The sequence below is a fragment of the Tribolium castaneum genome, chromosome 1 (genome assembly GCF_031307605.1).
Source record: "Tribolium castaneum strain GA2 chromosome 1, icTriCast1.1, whole genome shotgun sequence".
NCBI lineage: Eukaryota > Metazoa > Arthropoda > Insecta > Coleoptera > Tenebrionidae > Tribolium > Tribolium castaneum.
The window spans coordinates 13,604,937-13,624,295 of NC_087394.1; the positions used below are offsets into that span (position 1 = coordinate 13,604,937).

General features: G+C 31.1%; 1 protein-coding gene across 2 annotated transcripts in view; it reads left to right on the forward strand.

Moving 5' to 3' along the window:
- Positions 1-19,359, forward strand: part of jim — a 68,663-nt gene that overhangs the window by 34,680 nt on the left and 14,624 nt on the right. Inside the window, exons 3-4 of one of the 2 annotated variants that reach the window (XM_008195282.3) lie at positions 5,480-5,938; positions 16,418-17,080. In XM_008195282.3, coding sequence (XP_008193504.1) covers positions 5,480-5,938; positions 16,418-17,080 — 1,122 coding nt within the window. The remainder of the gene's footprint in view (positions 1-5,479; positions 5,939-16,417; positions 17,081-19,359) is intronic. The other variant, XM_015978398.2, reaches the window with a different exon arrangement.

The following is a 19,359-nucleotide window of genomic DNA, read 5'->3' on the forward strand; positions in this document are numbered from 1 at the left end:
TAACATAACTCATAATAGAGCACCCACGTTTTGTCTGAAGAAACAAGCGGACCCAAAAACCTTGAACAAAATTTTTAGAATTTGACATTAAAGAGGTTTTCTCTAGGTCTAAAAATTCAGTTTTATTATTTTTCAACTTATTAATGTTAAACTCTGAGAACTTATTTATACAGACTGATCCAGAAATACTGAGACTGTTGGTAACACTGGACTTAAATTTTTAAGGATACCAATGTAGTACGCTTCCTGTTAACAACAATTTAACATTCTTGTGAGGTTGTACGCCAAATAATTGTCAAAAAAAATCAAATTCGGTTGCAATGTTGCAAATTACGAGCACAAATACTTTCAAATTAGTTGCCAACAGACTCAGTATTTCTGGATCAGTCTGTATAAAAATAATATATGTATAATGATAAAATAATAATAAAAAATAATATAATAATATATAAATAAAAATAAAAATAATAAAATTTTAGCTTGTACTCCTCAAACCACATTCAATTTTGTTTACTAGAAACCCTATCGACCAGCTAGAATACTCTGTACCTATGATATCTACGATGCCTTATTTTTATAAAATTGGAAAAATTTCGGATAATGTAGAGGAGCATAGGTGAAGGAACATAAGCATAAACATTACCGCGGATGCAAAAAAAACGAAAATTATTCATTAAAACGCACAAAAGAGCAAATAATTTATTAAGTCATTATTACAAACTTTATGAATTTTTTTGGAGAAATTTTTGTCTTCTGTGGAACTGTTTTAGAAATAAACATCGATAGTTTCTCGTTTCAGAGGCGTACTTTCGTTTTTTGCAGTGACTTAAATAACCTAATTACATTTGGATTGGATTTTTGTGAGTTATTTTAAATTAATAAATACTTCGTAGCGAATTAGAGTTTTCGAATTTCTGAAGAAACACCAAATGTGTGGGCGAATATATCCTTTGAAAATTGCCGGAGTTTTTTTTTGTCTTTAAAATTATTATATAGAATTGGTTTCTTTCGTTAAAAACAAAATAATTCCTGACAAATATTTAAGGAGATTTCTCATTTGACGCCACAACATATGTAGTTCTTTCTACAAATCCCACTGACTGCGCCAATTAAGTTTTTTAAATGAAGTAAGATGTCACTAAATTTTCGGTCTGAACCATTACTAAAATTAGTTGCTTTGTTTTTTTTTTTTCGATAGTGTATATTATACATTTCTCGTCCCTTTCATTACATTTTAAAAAACGCGATTATTTGGTGAGACTTCGTCAAATACGGGTGCGCCAGTAAGTTGGTAAAGTACACTTTTATTGACCATTAAATGCACTTATAAAAATTTAAATTCATGTGTAGATTTTTTGGTAGATTTTAGTACATTTTTTAAATAACTTGATTTCTTTGCGGAAAAAACTATTTGTATTCAAATTAATTTATCTACCGTAGATGAATTAATGCTCAACGCAAAAAGGAGGGCAGTAATCAGTTAAGCATCTAAGAGAGAGAATAGGCTTTACTTCAGTATCATAAATATCATAAATATCATAAATATCATTTCCACTTGCCAAATATTCCGTGTAAGTGCGTTATTTCCTCCCAAGGGAGGAAAATGAGAGAGGAAAATACTTTAGAGAGTAGAAAACGATATTTCCTGAAGAGGCCATCGAATTTTTTTTATTTATTATACCAACGAAAACGATGAATAATAAAAATTTTAAAAGAAGAAATTATGAACTTGAGTGATTCAACAATTTTGTGGAGGCTGATGCAGTCGAGAAATTAAAGAAGTCTCTAAAAGTTAAATTACTTTTTAAAATTTGTGTTGCTACTAATTTATTTAAATATTTTAACATTAATAGACTTAACCAACTCACTGGAGTTTGAGTTATCTGTATAATATGAGAAATTTAAAAAACGAGCAATTTTTGCATTTTTTCAAGCGTTTTAGCAAATTTTTGACATGAAAACGCAGTTCTTTTTACAGCTTTTGATTGATTAATTGGCAGATTTTCCGGGAACGTAACTATTTCTCGAAAGCTAGTAAAACATAAGTCGACAAACTGCCGAATTTAGTCCAAAATGGTGTTTTTTGCGTTTTCTGGTCGTTTTTGTAATTTCGTAAATTTTAGTCAAAAGACACTCACGTTTTTGGGCTGGAAACTAAGTTTTTTTCATGTGTATTACGAGTACCATCCTTGATCCAAATTCCAATTATAGGCTGTCCCAACAATCCAAAAAAAACTCTATAACTTGTTTATTACTAGGGACATTGACTTTTTCTTTTTTTTGTAGATTATAGCTATAGTGCGTTTCTGCTGCATAGTTTAAAAATATTGCAGTATACAAGGTGTTTCACACAACTTTACAGGCAGCCAAAAATGCAAAAGTCACAAAATACTACATAGTTTCAAAAAGTACACCTTCAATTATTTAATTTTTGGAAACCCATTACAGGTAGTTGTCAAACCAATAAATGTTTAATTAATAATCATGATTTGGATTTTTCAGCAACAATTATCATGTGTTTTATTAAAAGAGGACCAATTACCCTAATCTATCTATCTTAATAATAAACTAACTAAAAATGTTGTAATTTTTTGGAGGGGGAACAAAGTAGAGAAGACTATCCAATTTTTAAAAATTTGTAATCAAGTTCGAATCGGACTAGTTTAAGTATAGTTGCTTAGATATTCTCATTGTTACAAGCACTAGTAATTAATTTCTGGCTATGACTGTGATCAATAGCGTCGAATGTGTGTGGATAGGGGTTCATTTATCCCCATTATTTTTGACTTAACAAAAAAGGTTTTCCGGACTTGTTATATCGGAACCATACTGTATACTGCAATAATTTTAAAATAAATATGCAGTAAACCCAGTTCTAGCACAAGTTCTCTAAAAAACAAAATAGTTCTGAAAATATTAAATTAAAATCCTGAAAAAGTTCTTTGTTATGTCACCAAACATGCACTAGATTTTTAAATGTAGTGTCTTTTATTTTCTAAGTTCTAAGATATCTATTAAAAATCACTCTATGTTTATTTAAGAAGATTCTGTTTTACAAACTGTTTTACACTGTTTCGTATAATATTACATTGTCTCTGACTTTTTTCAAAGATATTATTATTTTCTATTGTGAACCTACTACTCAAGCTTTTTCTTCTATTACTCATCGTAATTCATTTAATTTTGTTTTATATGAAATGAAACTAGGCAACTAGATACTCATTACCTAAACGATTAAGAACTTAAGAAGTTAAAAATAGGACAAAAAGTAAAAATGTGTCAAATTGTTAAAAAAACAACATCAAGATAGTTTTCTACTTTGGTGACACAAATTGTTCATTGTGAAACCGAAAATAGTTTCACAAAGAGAACTTATGTGCAACTCCTTTTAGTACATTTTTAGTAATCTAGTGTATGATCTATCAAAAGCGTCAAGTTGTTTATAATAAACCCAGAATAATTAACAAAATTAAGAAAAAATAGTTTGGAGAGATTTTAATAAGTTAAACTAAATAAAAACAAACAACAAACATATAAAGTAGAAAAAAATAGTATATTACACTTTTTTTTATAAGACTTAATTGTGGCACTCCTTCGTCGTGCTCCAGAACCATTCGTAGAACTGTTTGTCGCTACTGAAGCTCTATCGTCCTGGGGCCTGTTTCATAAAAAATACAAGTTGAAGTATGAAAAATTATTAAATAGGCTTCTGGGCTATATATAGTCCATTTAGCCCATACGTAAATATGCCAGTGATTTAGAGTACGTTCGAATTTATACTGTCCCTAGTAGCACGCTTGTATAACCGAGATGAAATCTTCCAATATAACCGCCAATTCCTAAATGTGACACTTTTATAACCTAATTGTTAGTTAACCACTTTATCTAACCGTTATCTACGCGCGGTTATGTTGCGGTTATATAACTCCTTTTATATCTTGGTTATATTGCGGATATGTGTCTTTATCTAACCTTTATCTAGGCGTGGTTATATTTGGGTTATATAATTTCCTTTACATCTCGCTTATATTTCGGTTATGCTTAGTGATCTAACCATTATATTGCTCTTATATAACTTTTGCCTAAAGTTTATTTAAAAAAACTCGTAAAATAAAAATTTTAAATATTTAGGATAAATAAATTGGTACTTCTATCAGCCTCTTTAGGGTGCACAACATCACTAGGGCACAATAAATATTGTTCAGTGTTTTGTTGAAAATTCCAAAAGAATTTTTAGGAATAACTTCTGTAAAAAAATGTTCGATGACCAGAACTAACATAGAACTACTTATGTTAAGACCGAAGATGCTGTACGAGTAATAGAAAAGGTGAAATGCCATCTTACGGCAAAACTTCTAACGTAGTCAGTGTTATCTTTTTCCTCCACAGAACAAGAGTTTGTCAAACTGTTTACAAATTACAGTTATCAGGAACTAAAGTATTACTATTTTCAAAAACGTATTGTTTACTGTTTTCTCAGCTTTGGACAAGTTCTCCGAACTCAGCTTAACATTGTAGGATTAAAGGGTTGGCAGGTAGAAAGTGAGAAAACATTCATTTCTTAGAATAATTTGCTTGGGTTTTAACAGATTCATTTTTTTGTGGTCAAGACAAAAATACATTTAGGCAACTTTTTTCAGCTTTCAATTAAATATTAATTCAAATTGTACTCTACTTACATGATAAACAATAAATATAGATGACGATTCACGTGGTTGCAACACGTAGAAGTAAAGAAAAAACAAAAATCACTATTGAATGCATTTTACGATCAACAAACTAGATAATTTTCTACTATATAACCAAAAATTTCTTAGATCACTTATTTTGTTTTGTAATTATTATTATAAAATGCCGGCGGATATTAAATATAACTGTAACATAACCATGCTTAGATCACCGATATATAAACTGAATCTAGCATACGCTATATTGCATTACATACATAGCAGTTATATAACCGTCACATAACCTTTGCTGTATACGCTAGACATAACCGTGGTTAGAACACTGATATGTAACCTAAATCTAGCTTGGGCCATATTGCTTAAGAAACATAACAGTTATCTAATCGTAACATAATTATGGTTAGATAACCGTTATATAAACCGAGTCTAACATAACCAATGGTTAGATTTGTGTATTGCGGTTATATAACGTTATATAACCGAAAGATAACTCGGTAAAACTGTGCTACTAGGGATATGTTGAAAATGGCATTGGTTTTGTTTATAACATCGCGTAACTGATCGTTTAGTTTAATTTATTTCAGTTATTTTCTTTTTGTTAATAATCTTTAGGTGTTCTTCACCAATTTGGCGCCCTTTTTCACTAATCCAGCTTTGTAGTTAGGTGTTTGTCTCAACAAGAGCAGGAAAGGTGTAATTTCAATAAAAAATTTTTCCTGAAGCCGATAGATAAATAAGATGGTTAATGTTTGCTTTTGATGACCTAAATGAGTGTCTGCTTTGTGTTTCAGGGAACGGCCAACTCGACCAGTATTCAGGAACCATGCAGGACTTGCGGTCGGCAAGCCTCCCGGACGTGATCCAGCAGCAGCAACAGCAGAGCCTGAAGCAGAGCAAAAACGGCCTCGGTGGCGAGCTGCGACTGTTCAAGTGCTTGACATGCGGCAAAGACTTTAAGCAGAAGTCGACCCTTCTGCAGCACGAGCGCATCCACACGGACAGCAGGCCGTACGGGTGCCCCGAGTGCGGGAAGCGCTTCCGCCAGCAAAGCCACCTCACGCAGCACCTCCGCATCCACGCCAACGAGAAGCCGTACGCTTGCGTCTACTGCGAGCGCACCTTCCGCCAGAGGGCCATCCTCAACCAGCATCTGCGAATCCATTCCGGTGAGAAGCCCTATGAGTGCCCGGAGTGCGGGAAACACTTCCGCCAGAAGGCCATCCTCAACCAGCACGTCCGCACACACCAAGGCGAGCGCCCCTCCTCAAAGGCGGCCACTCTCGCGGCCCCGTGATCTATACAGTACTTGATATTTGATGTCCTACCGCACGGGCGGTTAGAGTTGGTCTGCTGCACTCCCCACATATTCACTCTTTTTTTTCTCATTGTGATTGATGATTGTTTCTACTTTTTTTTTCTTTTCGTTGCGAATTCGATTGCCGCTTGTCTGTCGTTCGGGACACACGGGTGCGTGACGGCCGATATGTGCTACAGCAATTTTGCAAAATAAAACTATTCATTACTTTGTTATAAAATGCCGTCTTGTGAAGAATTTACCCAATAAAAGGACAACCAACCTCATTCGAAATTCAGATGTAAATACGGGATTCTCTATGAGAGATGAGGATGTTTAGTGACTTGTGGGTAACTAGCGACATCTCTTGTTACAACAGATAAATTTTGCGGAAACACCTACAAGCCTTTACAGTATTCGTTTTCATTGTATTGTTTAAAACATCAAAAGCAATCAATAATATAAATGAAAATCAGTCACCACTTCTAAACTGTTTTTGCCGTTTTGTTACGTTTTTCAACCAGATGATATCTTTGACAAATAAATCACAATAAATTAAGAATATTTTATTGAAACAATTCATTATTATTTCAGGCAATTACAACTTCTGTAAATATACTAGAAGAACACTTTTTAAAGTCACACCTCTGCCGGCAGGCTGTTAGATTTTTTGTACTGCGGTTTTGACTTCTGCGGCAAATACTAACAATCGTTTTATTACCAACTGTTTCTCCATAATATTCTTTAGAGTTACTGGAGTCTTCTATGCGGCTCTTTAGAATTTATATCTATTAATTACGAAATTTAAAGAACACAATTTGAAGACACTACATATCTATTTTTTTTATTTGGTATTTACATTATTAACAGATTAGTTAACTAGAGACACCAATGCAACGATAATCTTATATGAATTATTCAAAAAAAATTTGCTCTTTAAAACAGTACAGTTGTAGAAAAAAAGTGGTTTATACTACGAGCAAAACCGGTTTTCTAACTTTCGAATGTATTTTTAATTTCATTAAAAAACTCAACATGCTCGAACTGGCCCCTGAAAATAAAAATATAGAGAGTGATTCTGTTCGAGTCTACATTAGAAACTATTTAGTTTTAATGTAGATATTTGCTGTTTCAAAACTATATAAACGCCAACGTCGTATTTTCTCTCAAAATTAAAAGAGTAGTTAATATAATTTATGCTTCTAATAAGAGATCTCACTATTAATAACTATTTTACATTTTTATCACCCTTGTTTAAAAAAATAATTTGGTAAAATGCGACGTTGGCGTTTTTATACTTTTTAAACAACTAATACATGTTTGAAATTTTGTGCGGAACCAAAATACACAGAATACCCTGAAATCAACTAAATTATTATTTAAAATGACTAGATTTGGAAGCGCCAACTTTGAAATTTTAAAGCGTAACCACCTCCACTTATTTTTATTCCATTTTTGAATTCGTCTTCAAATTGTTGGTACTTATGTTTACCATACAGTTTTTAAGCTTCAGGTACCAAGGAGTTGAAAAAAGCCATTACTGACCGTTAAATAATTGGAAAATAAATAGTATTTTATAGAAGCCGTATATACTAACCCTTTGCTTCACCTAAAATTATTTTCAAATATACATGGTGTTTCTGAAATGAGCTACAATACAAACCAACTTTTTTTAATAGAACACTTTAAATTTTAAATTTTTCGAATGTAGCTTTTAGGACTTATTAAGGTACTGAATGCTGTAATGGACAGAGGTACTGTTATCATATGATTTTGACAATGATAGCGGCTTTTTGACTTTCAAATCTTGACACTCTTTTGGCATTTTTCAAGGTCAAAAAACCGTTGTCACCAAAATCATATGATGGCAGTACCTCTGTTAATGACAGCATCCAGTACCTTAGTCATAGACCTTAGTACAAATGATTTTGATTAAAAGTTGTATTAGAGATTCTGCTTAGTTTTTGAAATAATTTCATTTTTTTGACGAACACGCTTTCTAAAATTTACACAAAAACTACTAAAAGTTCTAAAAAAAGTAGGACTGTTTTAAAGGGAGAGGTTTAAACTTAAATCTGTACCAATTGTTTGCTGCATTGCAATTAGGAACGTGGATAAATTAAAAAATTTACTGAAAGTTGAGAAACCTGAAAAAGTTAAATAGAACATTTAATTTTTTGTTTTTGCTTTTCTAAGATTATTAAATTGTCTCTGCAAAACGTATAGTTTCAAATGTCTAAAATTAATAACTAAAAAGATATGAGTTGATATTGTTGTTATCATGGTAAACCATACCATAACCATTGTAACTCCACCAAAGATCATCTGTTGGGGTTTATTTAAAGATTTGTCATTAATATTAAAATTTTAATTTCTTCACTGTAATAAATAACGAATAGCGGCCTAGTGATGAAATTAACGTTATTATTATCTGAAATTCTCACTTTTCGGCTATTAAAACAATAGTAATATTTTTTTATGTTTAAAGTTAAATATCCTTTGAGCAACCACAGGAGACACCTAACTCTTTATGTTTATAGGGAGACAATTTATAGATCTGTCCAATTTCAAAAAAAAATTGGTTCTTCCATTTAAAATCTTTGTTATTCAACTTATAACAAACCTCTTCATATTTGTATCTTCTTGATTTCTGTAAGCTAAAAAATTATATCCTTCAACTTTAATCTTCCTTCTTTAAAATGCTGAAAGTCCTACTTTTCTAGGATTCTAATGGTTTTTTTGTGATAATCTTTTTAAGCATATTTTTGTCAACAAAATCGACCCATAATAATTTAGTCTAAAAACATCAGTCTTAAAAGCAACATCGAAAAGTGCAAAAAATACTGGGTGTTTCATTTTAAAAAAACATAAATTTGTATTGTAGCTAATTTCGGAAATAATGTTAGGTGCACAGGGGGTCGTATCTATGGCTGTAAAAAATATTTTTCTAACATTTAAAGGTCAATAATGAACTTTTTTAAATCATTGAGACATCCTGTATGTAATTTTTTTGTCGAAATTTTCGTAAGGATTTATTAAAAAAAATTACAACTCTTTGTAATACCTAAGTGAATATTTTTTTGCGTTTAATTACCCAAGATTTAAAGAAGTATAACTATATATTTAAAATTTCACTCATTTTAAAAATTACGAAGACGAAAGTTAAAGTTCTAATGTTGATCCGAAAAAAGTCCTTGCTTCAATTTTTCATATGTTATCAGTATCACACAGTCTTTCAACATTTATTTTGCGAAATTATATTAGAGCTAAACCGAAAAACTTCACAGCTTTTTAGTTTGCTTTTAGTTCACGCTTTTAAAATCACCCGATTTAATTGAAATTTAGGTAATTTTAAGGTTTTTTTTCAGAATTTGTTTAGCCAAAAAGGCTCCAATTTTGAAAATTATATTATTTTTACATTTCGTAAAGATTCTAACATGTTTTCCTGTATCTTATCGCAGTTACACAAAAATTTTTTTTGGAAGAAACTTGTATTATTTTTGCGTTTTTCGAGCATCACCTTTTCAAAAACCACACATTAGGACGAAAATTATTTTTACTTTCTCCAAACTTCTTAACAATTTTTGGAGTCACATGTGCACTGATGCGAAATTACATCAATAGTAACCCCAAAATCACCTGATTTGTTCAAAAATGCATTTATCTTTTTTTTTTTTGTTCAGGCGTGTTAGCACATTATTCAGCATAAGTCAAAAAACTTCTCAACTGACATTTTACTTTTCTTCAAAATAGACAAAGCGATTTTAACAATTGAGTAAATATTCTAAGACAGGATAGTAGTGATAAAAGAAGGCATAAATTTTTATCTTACATCTTCATCTTTAACAGATACAAATCGATTGGAATAATTTTTAAAATGTATTGAAAAACTCATATCCACTTTCTCTATGTAAAAAAAAGATAAACTGTTACTGTTAGTTGGTACTACTTTTGTGAAAAAAATTTTCAAATTAATTTCAGAGTGGAAGAGAATTTATTTTCTCCTTGTGAATTATGCATATAATACTCTTACATATTATTCCCATGTTTGCGGTCACATTAAATTTATAATACACACAATATTACTGTCACAATATGTTACGTTATCTTGTTATTAAACGTAGCACATCGCTTTATGGATACTTAGCAAACCAATTATTTACGAGACATACATAGCAATATTTTTTGAGAACTGATTTCTAAATTATTTAAAAAAATAATCCGAAACTAATACTAAATAATAATTATGTACGACCACGATGAAGCCATTTTCTGTAGTTTCACACATGGTACCAACAAGTTATGCGTTTTCTGTAATTGTTCAGGGTTTAACTTGGTCTTTCTTATTTATGGCTTGCTATAGTCACGAGAAAATTACTGCAATATGCGTGGAAATAAGCATACATATTTATTTGTGATGCATCAAGACTGTCGATAATTCTTTTCTTCCTTTAACAGTCAAACATATTCATTTAAGATTTACAACATAATATTGTAGTCGAACGAAATGCATCTACGTCTTCACAAACATGTATTGCAGATTCCTGGAGGTTTCTAAGAATGGAACACTAAATCTCGTGACATTTGCATGCACAGTCCTCTTTCTCATTCATAAATAAAGCCAATAGGCGAAAATTATATTTCGAATATTTATTACCTTATATTATACAATGTGTTTTTAAATGATTCTCATCTAGTTAACTTTGAAATTGGTTTACATGTAAAAAAAATGTGCCGCTTAACTAACTTGAATTATCTGTCAATAAATGTCAAAACTGTCAGTTGTGAAATTCACAAATTGTCAATTAATTATGTTTAAAATGCAACTAAACTGTTACACTGTGCAAGAAAACACTTTTATTGTCGAAGTTTATTTCCGAATTGAAGACTTAATAAATGAAGAATTGTAATATCCGGTGTCTAAATGGCTGTCATTTGTTCTATAAAGCGGCATTTCTGATTTTGCATGGACGACTAGATGAGAATCATTTAAAAACACATTGTACAAATATTGTATTTTTTTATTGATTCAACGGCGAAGGTGACTCAAGTAAAACTACCGAAACATATAACTTTATTTGCATATCGATTTGGATAAAACTAAATATTATTATAGAGCAATTGAGTGACCTTGGCAAAAATTAGTTATTTAAATTCATGTGGTGACATTTTACTTATTTTTTTCATTTTATTCAGATTTATTTTTATATGGACTACTTGTTTGTAGGGTGCACCATTTTAGATGTCTAAATAGAGAATCTACGAAACTAAGCATCTTGCTATCGTCTTTTGTTCTCGACTTGTAAACAAAAGTTGACATTTTAGCGAAATCTTAAAAAATTCATAATCTTCTTATTATAAAAGATACACATTTGGAATAAAAACATTATTAGGCGCTTTTTTACAAGGAATTTAAAAATGCTATCAGCAATTTTTTAATCTTTTGTTTAGCTGTAATAACAAATAGTTGTATTTTTTTAAATAGGAATTGTAGGCGGCTGTGATATTTTTGAAAAGCTTATTTTTTTCTGATTTGATATGTCTATTTGTGTAATACATTATTTTTAAATAATTAAGATAAGACATAACATTTCGCTTTTTCTTTTTAGTAGGCCATGAAAAAAATTTGGATTTTCAATTAAAACTACTAACAAAGTGTTACCCAACAAGTATTTATAATTCAATGCTTTTCTAAATTCAAAAACACCATAATATATTATTACATCAAATTTTTGCAATTAATAAATATTTTGTCATCAAATGGTAGTGACACATCATTGTTAATTTTCTGCACAATTCTTATGTAATTAAAATCTGCAACGATCGTATATTTTTTCAATTGAAAATAACTTTAACATAGCTTATTTTTATAATTTCACATTTTTTACTTTAATAACCATTCACAAAATTTCTAGAATATTCACACCTTTTATGTGAAATAATTTTTCCATGGCCAACTACTTTTAAATATTTTAAATATATTTTTTATCAAAAGTATATAAAAATATCAAACTGTATTTATACTGTTTTCATTTCAGAAAAAAAAAGTTTTTCGAAAATGTCATAGCCATCTATGGTTCCTACTTAGATAAATACAACTTTATGTTATTACAGCTAAACGAAAGGTTAAAAAAAATCGCTGTTAAATTATTAAATTCTCTCTAAAAAAGTGCCTCAATAATGTCTTTGTTTCAAATATGTATCTTTTATAATAAGAAAGATATGATTTTTTTAAGATTTTGCTAAAATGTCAACTTTTGTTTATAAATCGAAAACAAAAGACGATAGCGGGAAGCGGTTTTAACCAAAATTATTTTCTCAAGAAACGGACCTGAGAATGTGTCATTTGCGCATTTTTACTGTAAATGTTAATTGAAGTTCGGTTTTGTCGTCTCCACTGCTAATACGTTTGCGATTTATTTTTCCGCTTTATGATACCTACGTTAAATATCTGCCATACATGTCTCGTAGCTTCAATTTTAAATTACCATAAAAGTAGGTTTAAATTGTTTTCCTTTTTGCAAATTCTAATAGAATTCTAAAAAGCTTTACGTTTCCGCTCAGTTTTATTACAGCCATTGTAGATATTATTTTGCTTTTAAATTAAATTAAAGGAATGCTCAAGAGTTTTATAGTTAGAGCTTTCCTTTTCATTAAGATACATTAGATGATTACTTCAGAAATTCAACAAATAACCTAGCCGTGTAAATATATATTGCTTTCATCTCCAACATAATTAAAGATTCTTGCTAGGTCCTGAAAAGGTCTCTAAATATTCGTTGTAACTGCTCCAACTAGCTTTCCTACAGCTATTCAAGTCCAAATTAATTTATAAATGAATCTTGACCGAGAGATTTCAAAGTTACACCAAAGCAAAGGACTTGTAAACCTACTTGTTGACTATTAACTAATTGAAGTAATGTCTGTTTTTTAAACGGAAATATGGTACTACTAGCTGAGCTAGCAAGTCTGATTTTGTGTCATTTTGAAAATTTTTTTTTGGATGTGCCAAAGTTTTAATGCCATCCTATTTTTTGGCAAATTGTTCATTTTAATTGCTTAGAATTATCACATTTCTATTGTTTAGTTTAATAGAACACCCTATATTTTTTGCATTTTTGGATTCTAGTTTTCAACAGTGATTTTAACTAATTTAATTGGTGGTTCGGATTATTCAAAAATTACTGAATTTTTAAATATTTTGAAACCGTATTTGGGTATTTGCTTTGGTCGTTTCAGATTTCGAAAAAAAAATAATAACAAGCCCTAAATTTTTAATTGTAGAACTTCAAATAATATAGAAAGCTTTCGCGTTCAAAATACCTGAAAATAACAAAGTTACCAATTTTTGAAGAAGGAGGGGCAAAACCAATTTTTTTTACCTAAAATAGAAGAGAAGAGTTGGACAGTGATATAGTAGTGTCCAATTATAAAGAACACAGAAAATCTATCAAAATAAGTTCATTATATCCAAAGTTTTCTATAAGCGGTAAATTAAAGCGAAGTGTTTTTTTAGCAGTTATTTTGATTTTACATCTGAAATAAGACAAAATATGCAAAAATGCATATTGGGAAAAAATGTTTCCCAAATATATATTTTCAAGAGTGATTGTACCTAGAACTCCAAATAACTCCAAACAATTTAACTTGCCTTATGCGAATAGTTTTAAAACAGTTTAATTTTCTTTGCGTTCACTGTGGTGCAAATGACTAACCTGTTTCCATGACACCTCATATAAAAGTTAATGCCAAGAGCATACCATTTGCACCACAGTGGACACAAAGGAATGAAACTGTTTTTGTTTCTGAGGTTAGTCCTTCAATATTTTAATACATTTCTTTAAAAAAATTTACTTAAAATTAGCAACCACAGATAAATAAGTCTTCCCATTAAAAAATATAAGAAGGTAGTTAAAAATTTTGCATTGATTTTTTGCGAAGATACCACTAAATTTCATTCCTCAAATGTTACCAACCATGCAAACTTTGGAATAAGTTTGTCAAAAGACGAAAACCTATCATACATTGCATTTTTTGATGAATTTTTCATACGCTAAAGGGAAGATTGCGCTCTCTATATCTCAGAAAGTAAGGAAACAGTTCTCCTACTATTACCTCTTAAAATATTTGCACGACTATCAAATTCGCACAGTATTTATGTTTCAAATTTCCACTTATTAAAATGTTTTTAGACGGTAATTTTTACCATTAGTTAACACTTCTTTTACTGCTATTGTACTGTCAGCATATTCTTCAAAATTCGATCAAGAATTCGTTATAAAAGGAAATCATCATATTTTATTTCACATCTACACCTTTTCCAAATTTATTTCAAAAGTAACTATTCTGAAATACAGGGTGTTTTAAGTTTTATGGCCGAGGCGAAAATAAATATTTTTAGCTCCAATAATTTATGGCAGGCTTTGTGGTAATTGGTATTCAAGTAAGAATTCCTTCCTTGCCAATAGATAAAGGTTCGCTATGGTGTTTACTATTGTCAAGGAATTCTGACCTAATCACCGCATACCACAAAGTCTGCTATTAATTATTCGAGCTTCAAGATCTCCAATATTAATATGTTAATTATTGAAAAGCTATCAGCTGTCGCATAATTAATTCTATTTTAGCAATTTCGGCTCTAAACAGAAAAGTCCCACTTTTCTAGAAGTCTTAGTTTTTGAGTAATAAATTTTTATAATAAGCGTGTTTTCGTTAAAAAAATTTAAATACTTCAAAAACCGGTATGTAGTGTTTTTTTTTTTTATTAAGAGAAAACTATGACAAATTTTGAAATACTTAAAAATGAATTACACCTTGTGGTTAGGAATACTTTGGGATAAAAATGTCAATAAAACTTCATTTCAAAAAGACAATTTTATAATTTATACAAAGCCACCATAAAGATTTTTCGGCACAAATTAAATGCACAGTATTTTATTTAAACGCCAAGTATTTTTGATCAGTAAAGATAACAAATGCACAGTAAAAATAATAAATGCCTAGTAAAAATAATAATTGCACAGTAAAAATAATAAATGCACAGTAAAAATGATAGATGCAAAGTAAAAATAATAAATGCACATTAAAAATAATAACTGCACAGTAAAAATAATAACTGCACAGTAAAAATAATAACTGCACAGTAAAAATAATAAATGCACAGTAAAAATAATAATTGCACAGTAAAAATAATAAATGCATAGTAAAAATAATGAATGCACAGTAAAAATAATAACTGCACAGTAAAAATGATAGATGCAAAGTAAAAATAATAAATGCACAGTAAATAATAGCATTTTAAAACTAGAGTGTAGGATTCCACATTTCGAGTTTTACGTTTTCGAGTTTAATTGTTCGAAGGGTATGTTTCCTTTAGGTACAAATTAAATGCACAGTATTTTATTTAAACGACAAGCATTTTTGATAGTAAAAATAATAATTGCACAGTAAAATAATAAATTCACAGTAAAAATAATAAATGCACAGTAAAAATAATAAATGCACAGTAAAAATAATAAATGCACAGAAATAATAATAAGTGCACTGTAAAAATAATAAATGCACAGTAAAAATGATAGATGCGAGGTAAAAATAATAAATGCACAGTAAAAATAATAAATGCACAGAAATAATAATAAGTGCACTGTAAAAATAATAATTGCACAGTAAAAATAATAAATGCACAGTAAAAATTATAATTGCACAGTAAAAATAATAAATGCACAGTAAAAACGATAGATGCAAGGTAAAAATAATAAATGCACAGAACTAATAATAAGTGCTCTGTAAAAATAATAATTGCACAGTAAAAATATTAAATGCACAGTAAATAATAGCATCTGAAAACTAGAGAGTGTAGAATTCCACATTTCGAGTTTTACGTTTTCGAGTTTAATCGTTCGAGGGCTATGTTACCTTTTAGTTCGCTTGGGCGAAATCCCAGCCAGCAAGCTAGCTACTGAGCGTTTATTATTTCAACTGTGCAAACTGAAACTAGATACTGTGCATATACGATTTTTTTACTGGTCAAATGTTACTTGTCATTTAAATTTTTCACTGATCAAAATCGAATTTATTACTGATCGCTTTATTACTACCCAAACTTTTTTACGAATATTATTGACACTTTCTTGTCTGTAGTAAAAAGTTCGGAGTTTCTTTCTGTAATTTGCCTGAAATAGTTTTAAAGTTTTTTTGAAGTTTTCCTAAAACGCTCAAAGCGGTCCGAAGGAAATAAGCCGGTTTTTCCTAGCCGCCATCACTTATCTTAAAACATTTAAAAAAAATCGCGTTAGATAGCTATTAATCTTTGTAATTATTCCAGTTTAAAGAAAAAAAAACAGACTTCACCGTTCAATTATTAGTAATAATAATAATCTAGTTGAAGTATAATTTCAGTGATGGATTTTTTCAACATGCTGTTTTCTCTTTATAGACGTGAGCCCTCACCTGGTGTTCAAGAACGGCATGAACCCCACACTCTGGCCGCAAGACGTGCCGTTCCCGCCCGACGAGGGCAAGGAGGAGGTGGCGTCGACGTACGGCGACGGAGACACCAACTCGCAAAACGACCGCTCCGGCTGTTTCTCCCCCAACGGCGTTTCCGGCAACTTGCAGTACCCCGCGTACTTTAAAGACGCCAAAGGCATGAACCACTCTGTGTTCGGGTCGAGTACGAACTTTGGTGCGTTGCAATACCTCAAGCAGCAGCAAGCGGGCAAAGTCCTGCCCGATGTCATCCAGCACGGGCGCTCGGCGGGGATGCCCCTCTACGTGCGGTGTCCCATCTGCCAGAAGGAGTTCAAGCAGAAGTCGACGCTGCTGCAGCACGGGTGTATACATATCGAGTCGAGGCCGTATCCGTGCCCGGAATGCGGGAAGAGGTTCCGACAGCAGTCGCATCTCACGCAGCACTTGAGGATTCATACGAACGAAAAACCCTACGGGTGCGTCTACTGCGGCAGGAATTTCAGACAGAGGACCATTTTGAATCAGCATTTGAGGATACACACCGGGGAGAAGCCGTACAAGTGTGGACAGTGCGGGAAGGACTTTCGGCAGAAGGCGATCCTGGATCAGCACACGAGGACGCATCAAGGTAATTTTTTATTAAAATTGTTATTTTTTATCAAAACATAACAATATTTTTTAAAACCATTATTCATTCTTAATGATCTTTTATTTCATAACCATTTACACCGGGTTTCTCTTTGAAATTTCGTAACTTTTAAATTTAAAAAAAAAGTGTAACCATATACAGGCTGTCTGGAAAGTCGCGCACCTCATTGAAGGGGAGTAGTTGGAGAATCCTCCAGGGTACCGAAAAAATGTTTAAAAAGATTCCACATGCTCTGTTTTTATATCAGAGCCTAAACAAATTATGGAAAAAGGCAACATTGCACAAAGATACACGTGAAAACTGAAATTAAAAATTATATATAATTAAGGTCTTGGATACCATTAAATGTTGTTGAACATATTTAATTTCTAGAGTTCCTATATTGGGCGAGTTGGGACACTGAAGGTCAATTTCCAAAATTTTGTTTCATATAGGTCGGTTGGAATGTGTAAAAAAACAAATTGGGATAGAAATCAGTGGTGTTACACTTGAAATTTGCCGAAAAGTTAAGTAAATTTGTCAAAAATTGTTTCCATTTTTCGTCGACTAACTGCGTTTAGAAATGGTTTAGACTGGCAGTCGTCGTCAATTCACTGTTTTTTATATGAACTCCGAATTTTAAAAGAGGTTTCTTTGTAAGTACAAGAATTTTACGTCTAAACTCTTCATCATAAACATTTTTTCCTTAACTTTAAGAAATGGTAATCATCGATGAAAGAGAGAGAAATTGAACCTTTCCTGCCAAGTTTTACGTTTATTATTAACAAGCATTTGGAAAAGTGGACTGTCTAAATAATGTTATGCACAAAATCTATGAAATTTTGGGAATTTGTCTATGCATTTACAAAATACGTAAGTACTTGAACCCAAAATTGGTTCTAATTTTTAGGAAAGTTGAACCTGTCACTGCTTGGTCGCCTTTAGCATCTACGTGAACTTTAGATTCTGTTTCAAATTATAAAGTTATTGGGAATTCACGATTTTGTTACGTTTTTCAAACGAGAACACCTTCAATATCATTTTTTAGAAAATTTAAAAAGACGACAGGAAATATGAAGGGTTCTTGATGACCAATTTTTGGGACGAGATGTTTAACTAAAAATTGTGACTGAAAGAAAAACATTTTTAGCATTGAAGTATGTTTTAAGTTATGTATTTAATATTAAATAAATATCGAAAAATTTCAGAAATGTGAACATTAATATTGGTAGGTATTCAATTATTTTCTTTTTTTAAATAGTAATCCCAAAATTTCTACGTTTTCTACGTACCTGGTTAAATTTGACGTAAAATTGTCATTTTATGCATTTGACAAAAATTGTAACCTTGAAATTATTTTCGTCATAAACCTCTGACATAAGTTACTAACAAAAATTTTAATAAAAAAGGATAGAAATATATACCTTATCCACATAATACAAACTTGGCTCGGTTTGACGTTCAGTGTCCCAACTCTCCCAATAAAGGAACTTTATTAATTTCTAGTCTTTAAAACCATGGTTACGCCATTGTTCTTAGTCAGATTAGTTCGCGCATTATCGTAATTTTTAATTATGTTATTGAATGCAACTGAGCGGAGAACAGCTTTATTTATTGTAATAATGTTTTAAACAACTTAAAAACCGAATAAACAATGCACTAAAAAATTATAACAAATGCTCAAAGGTTTGGCTTGCACCATTTGTAATATTTCTGGAGTGATCGTAGCACTAGCGGCATGATTTCGGTTCACCAACTCCTCACGAGTTCTTCTAAAATTGCTTCTTCCGCAGTAACGGTTTTTGTACCTCTGGGCCGATCAAGTTCCCTTGGTAAAAGATCCAAACGACCAATTGATCGCATTCTTTGGTCCAGTCAATGGAAATTCGAGTTTTCGTCTAGATCGGCATCCTGATGAGCGGCTTCACTTGCATTTCCAACGTATTCACCAAACAGCAAACACAAATCACAATATTCATAGTAGGAAAACATTTTAATCCTTCACTGACACTGTTTGAAACTGAAAAATTACCGCTGACAGACGAAACAAAAATTTTAATGACATTATAAGCAATCACCGTAACCATGGTTTCATCTGAACAACAATGGTTTGTGTCAAGTGTTGCCAGATTTATTATCATTATTGACTCAAAAATTTTGTTAACAGTTCTTAAAGAATCTGGGAAGGTTTCTTCAGTTCTTATGTTACTACGTCCTTTTATGTAATGTCATTCATACCACAAATGAATTTGGATTTGAAATGGTAGTGCAAACACCTT